Source organism: Bombina bombina, chromosome 1 (genome assembly GCF_027579735.1).
Source record: "Bombina bombina isolate aBomBom1 chromosome 1, aBomBom1.pri, whole genome shotgun sequence".
Classification (NCBI taxonomy): Eukaryota; Metazoa; Chordata; class Amphibia; order Anura; family Bombinatoridae; genus Bombina; species Bombina bombina.
In genome coordinates, this window is record NC_069499.1 from 1,266,098,533 (window position 1) to 1,266,114,810 (window position 16,278).

A 16,278-nucleotide genomic window follows, 5' to 3' on the forward strand; every position below is an offset into this window, starting at 1 on the left:
TGCTTTTCAACAAAGATACCAAGAGAACACAGTTAATTTGATAACATAAGTTAACATAAAAGAAATTGCATGATCTCTCATCTGATCCATTAAAGTTTAATTTTGACTCTCCTGTCCCTTTAAAATTGATACAGTGCATTCAATAAAAGCAAGCCATGGCAACAGAAGAAAACTGTGATCTGTTTTATTCTCCATCTAATTTCTATGTTAACAAAACCAAGTAATTCAGGAGGAAGGAACACTCTAAAGTTTATTGAAAGATTTACAGACACCATAAAATACACTTTTTTCTCTCTCTCTTAATATTTAGTGCAGGGTTTAACAAATTGATATGAAAATTAGGAGCCAGCCATATTATGTTTAGATGCTAGTCAAAGGTGCTCACAGATCTATGTAAATAAATCCAAAAGGCTAAGTGTCAGAAGTAAAATTATAGAAGCTCTGTCTACTGAGACGCCCTGTCTTAGTTAGTTTAGGGCAGTGCGCCCAAAATGGATGTTTAACCTGAAAATACTACCTATATACCAAAGCCTTAGAAAATATGGAACAATCTTAAAAAGCATGAATAAGTCAAATAAATGATAGATGACTGTTCTCTTTGGTGTTTTGCAGGAAAAATTAAATAAAGGCCAAAGGGACCTATTCCTTAAACAAGACTACAAAAACAGCACTCGAGGGGTTAAGTGTTCAAAAATATTTACTAGTGCACCATGTGCATCCAGATCATAGCATTAATCAAGGGGATGCAATTTTAAACATCTTTCTAATTTACTTCTATTATCTAATTTGTTTTATTTTCTTGATATTCTTTGCTGAAAAACATATCTAGATATGCTCAGTAGCTGCTGATTGGTTGCTGAACATAGAAGCCTCGTGTGATTGGCTCACTCATGTGCATTGCTTTTTCTTCAACTAAGGATATCTAAAAAATGAAGCAAAATAAATAATAGAAGTAACTTGTAATGTTGCTTAAATTTGTATTCTCTATATGAATCATGAAAGAAAGATTTTGGGTTTAATGCCCCTTTAACTCTCATGAGATTTCATTGTAAAATAAGATGAGTGTGCACGTAAGCTCGTTCCTTCCACTGTCCTGGGACAGATATACTGATTTGTTGCTTAGAAGTCCTTTACAATGGGATGTGGCTACTGAGGAACTTTTGAAGTAAAATATCTTTCTTTTTTACATAGAGATGTTCAGGTGATATTTTCTAGTCAGCTTTTTACAGCTATACTGCATCACTTTCAAGTATTTAAACATTTGGGTATTATGGCCATTTAAGATAGAACGGTCAGAAATTAAATGTGCATAGGTGCATTTCCATTTGTAATTGAAACATTTTTGCACTATACTTCCATTGCTTCTAGTAAAAATAATTGTTTTTCTGCAGCATACGCACATATCCTGTGAGGCCCTGTGCATCAGCACTCAAACACTACACCTCAGAGAGTCAGCAATGCCTTGTATGACATAAATTATGTCTCAAAAGCAATATACTCCACCGCCAGCTCTCTGAGAAAGTGTAGTTTTGAATACTGGTGCAAGGGACCTCACAGGATATGTGCGTATGTCACTGAAAAACATTAATAACTTTTACTAGAAGCATTTTTGCTAATGGAATTACATTGCAAAAATGCTTCTATTTCAAACTGAAATGCACCCATGCACATTTCATTTTTTACTTTTCTATTCCTTTTAATTGCTGCTCAGTTGCACATTACTGACTATATGAGTCTTTAAATGGACACTGAACCCAATTTTTTTCTTTCGTAATTCAGATAGAGCATGACATTTTAAGCAACTTTCTAATTTACTCCTATCATCAAATTTCCTTCATTCTCTTGGTATCATTATTTAAATTGCAAGAATGTAAGTTTAGATGCCGGCCCATTTTTGGTGAACAACCTGGGTTGTTCTTGCTGATTGGTGGATAAATTCATCCACCAATAAAACTGCTGTCCAGAGTTCTGAACCAAAAAAAAAAAGACTTAGATGCATTCTTTTTCAAATGAAGATAGCAAGAGAATGAAGAAAAATTGATAATAGGAGTAAATTAGAAAGTTGTTTAAAATTGCATGCTCTATCTGAATTACAAAAGTAAACATTTGGGTTCAGTGTCCCTTTAAGGTAATATCAATTTATCAAACTCAGTTTTAGATTTATTTTTTTATGTGTGTCCCCCCCCCCTTTTCAACAAAGGCAAAATTATGGTATACAATAAATCTTATATTTAGATAAGAAACTCAGGCTACCAATATAAAATGAAGAAGAGAAACTAATACCCCTAGTTTAAATAAAGTGTTTTGCAAAGCATGAGCTCCTGCACTTTTTTTTGTTCATCCACATCTAACGTACTTTAAAAGGAGCTTCTATTTATAAAAATAATTTGTGGAAACAAAGCAGTTTTGTTTTATGTTGTCGCTATTTTCCATTTTTCTTCAGGCCAATTCATCAATTTTTCAGGCGCTATCAGAGTTCTCAAGCAGATATTGCTGGCTTTGAATTGAACAGATCCTTTTTTTGGCCTGTGTTGCTAGAATATTTAAGCTTTGTGTTGCAATGTCTGGCTGACGCTCATCCTGCTGACATCCCCTTCCCCAGAGCGTGATTCTGCTTCGCTTGAAGTTGTTAGTTGCGCTTGAGTGGATGCAGTATTGGGCTTACATAAAATATCCTATCAAATTTTTGTAAGGCAAACAACTTTTGTTATCTCATTAAAATTCCTGTACTGTCCCTTCGCTTTGTCTTGTGTTAAAGAAAAAGCCATAATGGCAGATTCTTAATATTTATACGCAAAAACTGTCCTTTAACCCACTTGCTTTATTATGAAGTGCTACATTGGCTAATTATCTTAAAAACGATACTAACCGTTTTAATTTCAAATCAAAATCATGTTTTAGTTCATTCTGTAAAATGATCCTGATTTAATACACTTAAAATTAACTTATCAACCTAGTACATTTTAGGAGTTTATATTTTGTAGAAGTCTCTGCCCACCATACACCTGCCATTTCCTATATCCAGCTTCACCTTAAAGGGACATGAAACCCACATTTTTTCTTTCATGATTTAGAAATAGAATGCAATTTTAAACATCTTTCTAATTTACTTATATTATCTAATTTGTTTTATTCTCTTGATATTCTTTGCTGAAAAGCATATCTAGATATGCTCAGTAGCTGCTGATTGGTTGCTGCACATAGAAGCCTTGTGTGATTGGCTCAGCATGTGCATTAATTTTTCTTCAACTAAGGATATCTAAAAAATTAAGCAAAATAAATAATAGAAGTACATTGTAATGTTTAAATTTCTATTCTCTATCTGAATCATGAAAGAAATATTTTGGGTTTACTGGCCCTTTAAGGTGGAGTAAAAAAATAATGATTATTCTAATTAGTTTAAATGTACATAAGTAATCATATAGAATAACACCAAAACTAAAAATGCTGATTTAAATGACTATCTGTTAAAACCTGCTGGGTGACAAAGCTATCTCAGCCATTATACAGCCTCCAAATATTTTAAGGATCTTCTTTAAGATAGATCATTTAAATGTCTAATGCTGATGTACTCATGTGCTCAAGCAGACATCTTAACAGCTAACAAATGAAATGTAGCACATATCTCTGCAGTACACTTCTGTATACGATCTGCACATCTTCTCTCTAAAAGGTTAGATCTGAGGCTGGCTGCTATAATAATATTCGTTGTTACCCCCAGCTTTTGCCTTTCTGGGGATAAAATTATTTATTGGATCAAAGAATAAACATTATGGACATTCGGTGCACTGTTAAGCACTGTAAATCTTTGATTCCCATAAGGGATTGAAGGCAGCTTTTGTAGACAAAATTAGCCGATTGTGGTTTCTGCACATTTTCTCTAGGGTAGGCTATCAATATAATGTGGTTAGCCTTTAGAACAGATGAGAAGCCGATTCGGTACTTTGATTTCAGTTTTCAGTGCCTATATATCAAAGTCATGTAGAGCTAAACACCAAGACCATGAACACAGCCCAATTTAGATGCAAGCTAATTTTTCACACAAAACAAATTTGGGGCAATCTTAGTTGTAGTCTGTTTCTCGTCAGAAAATTTACAGAAATCTGTAAAAAGATAATCTTATAATTTTAATAAAAACACAGTTGTAACACTAAAATGTGTCTCTCTTTTTTCAAACATGCATGTGTACATGTGTGGATATAGAAATGAAAAATGGAAAGATCCACTCTCATAAAAGGTTTTATTAACAAATCCACTTATATAAAAGGCATCAATAGTAGGAAGGATCACTCAAAAACAGGGATGGATGAGAGAACAAGGTAGATTGGTATTCTGGGGTGGCGCTCAACAAAGGAGAGCTAAGAGATCAATGTGGCAGGAATTACAATCAAAGGTGGTTAGTTCTGTACCGAACTTAAATATATTATGAAAATCCTAGTATAATTAATAGATTCTAGTATTAGCTCTTTGGGACTCTAGAAAAGTAGCATGTATGTATTTAAATATAACTGGGCAAGATAAATAGCAAAAAACTAGTCCAATATAAATATTTGGAAAGCAGTTTAAACAGATCGAACTGGTTGAATAAAATAATATTTATTAATATAACATCAGTAGAAATAAGAATAAAAATAACGATGCCGGCATCTAAAAACAAACACAAGTAACAAGTAACAATATTGGAAATGTATCCAAATATGTGCAAATGTATAAGGATATGTTTTCTCAACTATAGCAAATAATCACAAATGTAGATCACACAAGATTCTTAAACCTGTATAGTCCTGTTATGAAGGCCAAAATATCCAGAGGTTGTCTGATCTTTGAAAATTTGTGGCCAGAGACTCCGGGTAGTATGTGTCCTCTTTTCCTCGGTGTTAAAAGTCAATGCAGCGTTCTCTGCAAACAATGGTGGATGCTATGATCCGCGTGTGCACACACACAGTTCCGGGCTGGGATGGAGAAGTTGTTCCGGTGCAGGTAACTCTTAAGTGTTCACACTGGATAAGGTAAAGAGTTCACACTGGATAAGGTAAAGAACCGAAGTTCAGACAGAGTACTGATCACACAGGTGGATTCGTGTGAGTAGGTCCCGGGGCAGGAATTATACATATAGAGCCAGCTTAAACCAGGTTATATTAGCTGCTCAATGTACCTGTCCTACCTGCTTACGAATCCAATCTGTAGTTAATACTTAGATAAATTTTGTACACAGGAGCAATCGGCAAATTCTACGCGTTTCAGCCGCCAGGGGCCTTTATCCACCATTGTTTGCAGAGAACGCTGCATTGACTTTTAACACCGAGGAAAAGAGGACACATACTACCCGGAGTCTCTGGCCACAAATTTTCAAAGATCAGACAACCTCTGGATATTTTGGCCTTCATAACAGGACTATACAGGTTTAAGAATCTTGTGTGATCCACATTTGTGATTATTTGCTACAGTTGAGAAAACATATCCTTATACATTTGCACATATTTGGATACATTTCCAATATTGTTACTTGTTACTTGTGTTTGTTTCTAGATGCCGGCATCGTTATTTTTATTCTTATTTCTACTGATGTTATATTAACTATATTAATAAATATTATTTTATTCAACCAGTTCGATCTGTTTAAACCGCTTTCCAAATATTTATATTGGACTAGTTTTTTGCTATTTATCTTGCCCAGTTATATTTAAACGCATACATGCTGCTTTTCTAGAGTCCCAAAGAGCTAATATATTTAAGTTCGGTACAGAACTAACCACCTTTGATTGTAATTCCTGCCACATTGATCTCTTAGCTCTCCTTTGTTGAGCGCCACCCCAGAATACCAATCTACCTTGTCTGACATTAAATTTGGTTTTGGAGGTTAAACCATTTGTTTTTCTCTGGGATTTGGCTTTAGAGTGTTTGAGTGTTGTATCTCTATAAACAATTACCACTTTTCCATGGATGAGAGAACAGACTAACGCGTTTCAGCTTTCCCTGCCGTAATCATAGACTCATGTGTGCATATGCCTGGCATGTATAGCATAATTACTGGGGTAAGGCTCAGAACCACAAATAAGCATGCACATGTAATAACAAATATAATGTAGCCTATTTTGTAGCCTATTTCCAACAAAAAGCAAAGTTGAGCCTAAAAACGACAGGTAGTTCTGTTTTGTACAAAAGAAACAACTAACACAAAATCAAAGATGCTGTTAAAATGCAGAGGTTGCATTAAACATTGGTTCGTGGACTTGAGGTTTCTTTTATATGTTATAGCTCTGCTTGTACTTCAGGGCTGCTCATTCCTTATAACTGTTCAGTTCAAATTTCTAACGGATATTTCTACATTATTTACTAGCATCTAAAAAAGTGCCAATGCTTCAGCAGAATACAGAGACTGAGGTCCAGATTTTGGCCATCATATGGTTCCCCCCCCCCCCCCCCCCCCCACCAGACCTATTGCTCCCCAGACACACTTGCACATCTTAAAGCAACGTAGGCGGTCTTGATAAATTGTTAATTTAATAAGCACAGCCCATGTGTCTCAATTTCATCTGCCTCAAGATTATGTTTCTATTAAAGTAAACAGAAAAGCTAATCCACTGTGATTTAACTTTTTAAATGTATATGTTGCATTATTCTCCTAAATGATGTGGTCAGGCAGATGTAATGGAAGGAAAGTGATAAATCCAATGTTTATAAGCTAATATTGGAGGAATCTAACAGTTATACTGTAAATGTATAAATCAATTCAGCAAGCTTTCTGGAACTGACTGATATTTTTCTTTTGGGGCTATCTCTGCTTTACCAATTTGGACCGTTAAGGCCTTCGGCAACACAAGGAGAGCTAAAGCCATGCAACACACACACACATACACACTCTGTGCGGGGGTAATAAAGTGTGAATCAGTGTATTTTTACTGGCTATATAACTGTGAAACATTACTGCCAATATTAAGAGGAAGTTTGCAAGTGCACTTTTGCTGAACCAACTGAAGTCTTTTGACTACCCTACTCCACTGCGACAATATCGAGGACATGGGGAGCACTTTGTCGAGAAGAGATGTCACACTTTGCTCAAAACACTTTGTAAAACTGTATAAGTCTATAACCCAGCAGTTTACCCTGAGCTAAGACATTGAGAGAGGGGATCCGGCTCTGGAGGAGCTACAGGTTGTCCAGCAGTCACCGGTGGCATTATCTAGCAATGTTATGGAAAGCAACGTGCCTACCCGAGGACCTAACCTTCCTTATGATGATCTAATACTTACAGTGGATCCAGCAAGCGCCTATAAGGGGAATGCAGAGAAACAGGTGGTGGAGAATATTTCTACGCCCCAACAAGAGTAAGATGCAGCTATATAACCAAGAAGGCAGGTTGTGTCTCTATTAATTTGGAGGCAATAGAAGGGCTGACAGGAGTCTACAAGAAAGCAATGTGGAGTTTTGCTGGATGATGAGGTTGCGTTCCAGAGGACCCTTGGAAGTGTGCTACAAATAAATCCATGTCTCAAGAGACAATTGCTTTTTCTAAGAACTTACTTGTTTACATCGCATTGCTGAAGCAGATTGCGGAGTGTCGGCAGGGAGATACTTATTGGAGGACATATGCATACGTATGAGAAGCTGGCACCAACTTCATCTTTCTCTGCATCTCTGGAGAGTCAGAGTAGGTGGAAGACAAGCATAGCATTTGATAAGCTTCTACAACAGCGCCTATATGATTATTATACCTATTACTTGATTTGGCTGATAATGGTCATCTTCTGACAGGCTTCTGTTCTGTATATGGCCTGTTATTTACTTATATGTTGAGATGACCTATATGTTGCTCATTGTGCCTAGAGCGATATGGCTGCACCTCACTGACGAGGCTCACACTAGGCCGAAACGTACGTCTGGGGTTTTGCTGTTTCTCTCTTTCAGAGAGAGGGATTACCTGGTATTTCGGGACTGGACTGCACTGTGAAGTCAGGATCAGACTGATATGCTACAGGAAAGCTTTTCTCTGTGAAAGGCACATGTTGAGCAAAAAGAGGCTGCTTCTTGGGTGGTAACTAACCATAGAACAAGCTATTATGCTATTGTTCGTTCCTAGGTTGAGCGCTTCTATCTTTTTATTTATGCAAAGAGATGACCTATAAGCCACAGAGCTTATAAAGCATTCCCTGCATGCTATAGGCATAATTGTGTTATTGCCTAGAGTAGAGCCAGGTAAAACAATTAGCTTAATATTTTATGTTTAAGATTAAGAGTAGGTTTTCAATTCATTTGGCTGAGACTAGTTGTAGCTTTTCTCTACCTATATAGTTAGATGTTTATCATCACGGGTGTTTGAATATTTTTCTTTGGGCTGGTATGTACTCCCTTAATATAGTATGTCATGAGATACAACTTCCTTACATGCTTAATATAATGATTAATGCAATACAGCTTCCTTAATTACTGTGTGAGTAATATGCATGTTTATATAGCTATATTACCAATATCTCTAGCTCATAGGCATTCTACACTCTGCAGAGACAAGAAATATTGGTATAATTTATAACTGTTATTTGTACTCCATGCATAGTTAGAAGCTGAGCTGATGTACACATCAATATTTTTGTAGTTATAACTAAAAATTTTATTAGACTTTAACTGAGCCCATCAATACAACTGCACTATATAGTAAGCTATAACAGTAATATATGCAGAAGTACAGGTCTCATTATAAGGCAACACAGATTAATGTTAGACTAATAAGCTATCTGCTTGCAGTCTTCTTTGGTTCTGCCCTGCAGTACATAAATAATTTCATTATTCTACACAGCTATAGTTAAAGGGACAGTCTACTTCAGAATTTTTATTGTTTAAAAAGATAGATAATACCTTTATTACCCATTCCCTAGTTTTGCATAAACAACACAGTTATATTAATATACTTTTTTACCTCTGTAATTACCTTGTATCTAAGCCTCTGCAGACTGCCCCCTTATTTCAGTTCTTATGACAGACTTGCATTTTAGCCAATCAGAGCTGACTCATAAGTAACTCCAAGGGAGTAAGCACAATGTTATCTATATGGCACACATACATGAATTAGCGCTGTCTAGCTGTGAAAAACTGAATGTGAAGAGATAAGAGGCATGTGAAGAAATAAGAGGCAGCCTTCAAGGGCTTTGAAATTAGCATATGAAACTACCTAGGTTTTGCCTTCAACAATGAATATCAGGAGAACAAAACAAATTTGACGATAAAAGTAAATTGGAAAGTTGCTTAAAATTACATTTGTATGCTGTAATAGAGAGTAAACCTTGATTTAGCCTTGATTAGTTGTTGGTAAACATTCTTTGTATTCTTGCATGCTTAGAATATAGGACAGCCTATAAGTATCCACTATTCACTTGCTGGTATTGCTGCAGTCAGGTTATATTTCATAATGTAATTTCATAGGTCCAAAAGTGGCCTCTTTTACACATTACTCTCCTCCAGTTAGACTGTTCCAGAAGGAAGCCCAAAACTATAACTATTCATAAAATGACGGACTACTGTTTCACAGCAGATTACAATGATATAAAAATTCACTTATGTGCCATAACCTTTTAACATTCCAGTCTTATGTGCAGTACTGTATATTTTTTCCCTTGGCACAGTAGTTTTCAAGTTATTCATATGTGGATTACTGCCTATTCTATAATGTTACCTCCAACATGGTTCACAAGTGACCTATCGCTTATAAAGGCATATCTGCATTCAGCTGTCTATATTCCATCATATAGTTAAATGGTCGACTAAGAGTTTCATAAGTGTATCTTTACTTATTATGATTATAACACTTTCAGGCCCATGAGTGGCCGAGACATATTAGATTTCAAAACTATGTGAATATACATAGCTCCATGAGTCGTCTTCTGACCACTAGGAGGACGTTATAATTTAAAATGCCGGTTTCTGTTAAAATTGTCTAATGTAAATTAATAATACTGTTGCTGTTTTCTTTTGAAAATTGTCTTATTGTGTCATTGAAAATGCTACATGTAATAATCTTCTAAAAACCTCAGTAAAAGACTATTTACTACACCAAAGAACAATGTATTTGTTTGTAAATTTATTAAACAATATATAACTTCGTTAACAAATCTCCTTGGCTTACCCGCCAGTGAAGATCTTTTCCACATATTTCCTAACAAATTCCCGTTGTTCTGCCATCTGTTCATCTCTAGCAGACTCTGTGCTCTGATTGGATGAGAAGGATTCAGATGAGGACCTCTGTGAATGGTTCCAGCTGTGGCGGATTGGGGATCCAGCCATTTCATTTTCACTGTCTGCTGACTCTGTTGCATCACTCTCTACATCCACCTCTCTCTCTGGTGGGTTGCCATGCAAATCCATGATCCCGTCTGTGTCAAGCTGAACTGGGCATTCTGGGATCACAATCACAGGTTCTGAGTCAAGATCTATTAGGTTTCCTACTGGAACATGAGGTGTTTCCATAGTGGCATCTCCCATGGTCTCCCCTTATACAGCCGTTTCTTGCAGAGAGTTAAACAAAGAAAGCTTTTCAGGTTCCAGGATGTTGAAATTAAAAGTTACTGTGAATCCCAGGTAGATGGATATTTTGTTTTGACACACTATCCTCAGAAAGGCTTAAATATGTTCAAAGCATAAGTCCAATGGAGATGTCATAGTCAAGAATGTTTGAGATATCTATAAGAAAATAAACAGAAACACAAGTCATCAAAACTGAATCAGTTTCAACCCACTTTAGCTAGGTTAGATTATAGATTTCTATTTTTTAATACAGTAGTAATGGGAACTAGGGAGGAACAATGTCCTTGAAATTCTACTTATCCACATTCTCCCCCATTATATTTAAGCAATGAGAAATGTCTCCAGTTATATAATTGCACCACAAGATGGCTATATTGCCAATATATACATATACATATAGGATATCAACTCCACACAAGAAAGGGACTTACTATCCAGTATCCATATACATACAAAATAAAACTGAGGTTTAGCACTTTCTTTGTGCCTATAATTTATTCAGATGGAAGACTTCTGAAGATTTATGACCATTTTTGCCTTATAAACAAAAATTGAAACTTGCTGTAAAAAGCTGAACTGTCACCTGTGTTTTTCCCCCTCTCACTACACGTATTGTAAAGACACAGGCTATAAATATCAATGGGATTCTCCTGAAGCAGCACCATTCTTACCAGTGAAACATATACAGTCAGAACAAACAGCATATAGGTGAATAAAAGTGTCTCAATGTGTAATAGGCAATTAGTGAGTATCATGAAGTCACAAATGCAGGGACATGAAACCCAAAATTTTTCTTTCAAGATTCAGATAAAGAATTCAGTTTTAAACAACATTCCAATTTACTTATATTATTTAATTTGCTTAAAGGGACATAATACTCATATACTAAATCACTTGAAACTGATGCAGTATAACTGTAAAAAGCTGACAGGAAAATATCACCTGAGCATCTCTATGTAAAAAAGGAAGATATTTTACCTCACAATCTCCTCAGCTCAGCAGAGTAAGTTCTGTGTAAAAAGTTATACTCAGCTGCTCCCAGCTGCAGGTAAAAATAAAAAAAAAATGAAGAAATGAACAGCAGCCAATCAGCATCAACAGTGCTGAGGTCATGAACTCTTACTGTGATCTCATGAGATTTGACTTAACTCTCATGAGATTTCATAGTAAGCTTCCTTTACCTGATTGTTGAAATAATATGAGAGTGCACGATGCTCATCCCTTCAGATGTCCCAGGACAGACACACTAAAATGCTGCTTAGAAATCCTTTACAATGGGAGGTGGCTACTGAGGAACTTTTGAGATAAAATATCTTTCTTTTTTACATAGAGATGTTCAGGAGATATTTTCTAGTCAGCTTTTTACAGCTATGCTGCATCACTTTCAAGTGTTTAAACATTTGGGTATTATGGCCATTTAATTCTTTACATATCCTTTGCTGACGAAATAGCAATGCACATGGATGAGCCAATCACATCAAGCATCTATGTATAGCCACTATCATCAGCTACTGAGCCTATTTCTATATGTTTTTCAAAAAAGGATACCAAAAGAATGAACCAAATAAGATAATAGAAGTAAATTGAAAAGTTGTTTAAAATAGCATGCTCTTTCTAAATCATGAAAGAAAAAATTTGGGTTTCATGTCCCTTTAAGTTAAATGATGTTGTGTGCATTACAGCACTCCAATCAGAGGGGTCGCTGTGGCTTTTGATGTTACTCTGTAATTACTCACTGCTTACTGTATGTAAGGTTTTTTTTTCTGAATCTTTATCTGTGATCTTCAGTTATGATGACGTTTAGCAGTGATAAGACAGTTGTCAGGTAAGGGGTGGCATGAGATATATAATACCAGGGAGGGTAGAATGCAATGTGTGAGACAGCAAGAAAACTCAGTAGTGTTATACAATTTGGAGCATCTGTAATTTCCCCAATTTATACAATGAGGCTTTGCTTAGCAGGGGGCTAACAAATCAGGGTCTTCATGTGCTGGGACTGGAATTCACAGAACATAAAAAAACACAGATTTACTGCTGCATTTCTATGTCTATTAACCCCCTGCCCATAATCACTGCTGCAGCAAAGATTTAAAATTACCATTTACCCCATAAAATGTCACCTGCTGGTGAAACTTTTAGTGTTTTAGCACAAGTAAAATATAATAACAAATTCTCAGTATATCTACATATATTGTTTTCCCTTCCAGCAGCCCCAATACTGCAGTTAGCAGGTTTAAGTGATAGCAAATCCTAGCGTTTTTAAAACGCTAGGATTTACCAGTGGAACAAATAAAGGGGACTTTCAGTCATAAAGTATAAAATACTTCATGCTGAAAGTTCCTTTATTTTTCTGAAGTGGTCGCTACGCTGAGTGGCTCAGGCAGCCCACGGCAGAACGCTATTTTGCTGTGAGGTGATCTTAGCTAATAGAGTGCTAGCTATCCGGCATAATGCCAGCTGGGCTGCACGGCTATTGGCTAAGAGGTGGAAATGTCACCTCACAGCAAAATAGCATTCTGCCGTGGGCTGCCTGGGGAGCTCAGTGCGACGAACGCTTCAGACAAATAAAGGAACTTTCAGCATTAAATATTTTATATTTGTTCCATGGGTAAATCCTAGCGTTTCATGAACATTAGGATTTACTATCACTTTAAACATACTGTGGTAATATCGGTCTCATTTCAGGCTGTGTAACATCTATACAAACTAGTGTTCTTTGTGGTGTCCTGCTGTACAGATGCTGAAGGGTTAATAATTTAAACCTTGCTTACTTATTTTGATGCTAGCTGCAAAGTTATTCTTCCTATTCCAATTATGTGCTTGAGAGTAAGGGAGGTGATGAGGAGCTTAATGATTTAGCCTGTGTTAAAGTGCTGTAACAGTGTAAACATTAAATGCTCAAATATGTTAGTACAATTATTATTGCACTATTGCTTGCATATAACTGTGTGACTCTATGCAAAGGGATTAAACGCATACCTAAAGTCATATTCTGTGCAGCAGTGCACTACTGGGAGCTAGCTGAACACATCTGGTGAGCAATGTCAAATGTGCATAGCCACCAATCAGATTATATCAAGTCCTATAAGACAAAAAGAAGAGCCACCCTTTGGTGCAATAACTCAAAACCAGTACAATGGCGAATGGCAACAGCAGAAAAGGTACTCACAAACCAAGATGCACATCCAGTGCAATAAAACGCGAGATAAGTATTCTATAGTTTTTTAAAAGGCCCCCAATCTTAAGAACATCTTAGCCCCAAGCAAAATTGTCAAACATAGAAAGACTATTAGAGCTTGTCCTTAGAATAATAGAAATTCAAATAATAAACATGCACCTACGATCAGAACTGGGGCATTCAAGTGTAGGGTTGCAAATTGTAAAATATGTGATCACATTGGACATGGAAGGACATCTTTCCATTCCCATGTAAATATGAAAAATTACCAAATCAAAAGTTTACTGACCTGTGCCTCACACTATGTAATTTACTTGTTATCATGTGAATGTGGAATTCAATATGTGGGCCGCACAATAAGGCGCCTTAGCCACAGATGGTCTGAACACTATTGTAGTATTATTAACAACAAAAAATTACATAGTGTTATTAGACATTGCATATGAAACATGGTGGGAATCCTAATTGTTATACTATTATACCTATAGAAGGCATCCCCACATCATATCTCTATAATAGATTTATGAGACTAAGGCAGAGGGAAACCTACTGGATCCACAAATTAAAGACTTGTTATCTCTTGGGACTTAATATGATTGTGGATTTGGTGGCTTTTTAGCAATATTCAGTGGGATACTGCCTCTGCCTTGGTCTCATGAATATTTCCATGTTTAGAGACGTTTTTATATACAGGGTTTGTTTTTCTATTTGTTAACCGATGGCCGTTTCCATTTGTGTAGCCATTCTAGAGGCCTAACTGTTTTGGCCCCTTTTATGTTGGGTATTTATTATGATGAAAGAAAGAAACATATCATTCAGATTCATGTGTGGAATGGCTTCTGTATTTTGTTCACATTAATGATTTTTTACAATATATACATTTATATTATATTTTCATTTAATTATTTATATATATATATATATATATATATATATATATATATATATGTATTTTTATATTTTCACTTATGGATCATCATGAATTTATCATGAGATTATATTATTTGAATCACCAATTAGGTCACATTATCACATAATTTAACATTTGATTTTTTTTTTTTTTTTATGCATTCACAGGAAAGAAGTCAGAGAATAAAAGCTTCATTACCAGTTTAAATATTGACAAAATAAGTGTAAATATTAGTGTCTATAAAAAATGGGAGCTGCCATGTTGTAACTTAGGTTATCTTCTCTGCTGTGGCCAATTAGGGACAGTTATAAATAGGTCACTAGAGTGTGCAGCCAATGGCTGTGTGGAATATAACAGTGTTCTGCACTTCAATTTCTAACAGGAACTGAAAAGCTCACAATTTCAGAAAGAGATGGAAAAATGGACAAAACAAATAAAGAAAGTATATAGTAAAGGATTTTATATATATATATATATATATATATATATATATATATATATATATTTAGTATGAAGAAAATGAAGGTAGCACACTATTTTCAAAAGGCTGAACCTTTTATTTAGAGCAACGTTTCGGGGCTCCTGCCCCTTTCTCAAGCTAATTATCAACTGATATACACACCCTTTATAAAGGGCTAACATAAAACAGGTGACCAATTACAATGCAGGGGTGTGTCTAACAGGTACTTCATATCATCACATATCCTATGGAAAAAGAAAAAAAGTTAATACATCATTTTAACCCTTTACACCCCTAACAAGAATAGGACCACCACTTAAAAACAATTGCAGCAAGTCACCAACCACATAAACATAATTGCTACAAGCACAAATATTTAAACATACATTAAATCCATAACAATTTATAATGATGTAGTGACTGATTTGTTTGTTACATACTTATTATATCAATGGTAAAAGGTCAAACTCCCTATTTAACCCTTTAGGATGTAGAGTGTTGAGGAGCCAAATCTATTTTGCTTCCCGGTTTAGTACGTCCCTCTGTCTGTCTCCCCCCCTAAGTCTCTTGGGGGCACTGTCTATTACTGGATACCTCAGCTGGTTTGCCTGGTGTTCCATCTCTGCAAAATGGGCCGGAATTGGCAAGCGCCACATTTTGATATTACATATGGTCGACTTATGTTGGCATATGCGGTCCCTTATTTTTTGGGTGGTCTCACCGACATAAAGTAACCCACGGGGACACTTAAGCGCATAGACCACGTAAGCTGAATCACATGTATAATATCCTTTGATATGAAATTTCCTCCCTGTATATGGGTGGGATATAACTCCCCCCTTAATTACATTGTTGCACTGTGCACACCCTAAGCAGGGATATGTCCCTTCTTTGGGACTTCCAAAAAATTGTTTAGGAATATCACTCCTACATTTCTCAGACATGGCATGTACCAACTTTCAATCAGATAGATGACAATGTCATCTTGGTAACTTGGGACGTTACTTCCATTTACACAGTCATCCCCCATGATGTGGGGATAGACCGTGTAGGTGAAGCTTTGGCGAAGTGTAAGCAGTATAGTCACATACAACAAGAATGGCTATTGGAGTTACTCACTTTGGTACTTACTAATAACTTCTTCCTCTTTGATAATCATTTTTACATGCAAAAAACAGGCACAGCGATGGGGTCGAATGTGGCCTCATCCTATGC

The 16,278-nt window shown here is 36.0% G+C and overlaps 1 protein-coding gene across 3 annotated transcripts in view; it reads right to left on the bottom strand.

Annotated features, from left to right (window-relative positions):
• KIAA0513 (KIAA0513 ortholog) overlaps positions 1 to 16,278 on the bottom strand; it is a 428,805-nt gene that overhangs the window by 191,549 nt on the left and 220,978 nt on the right. For all 3 annotated transcript variants that reach the window (XM_053701111.1, XM_053701103.1, XM_053701120.1), the window contains one exon: positions 10,118 to 10,671. In XM_053701111.1, the coding sequence (XP_053557086.1) occupies positions 10,118 to 10,473 (356 nt within the window). In that variant the 5' untranslated portion in view covers positions 10,474 to 10,671. The remainder of the gene's footprint in view (positions 1 to 10,117; positions 10,672 to 16,278) is intronic.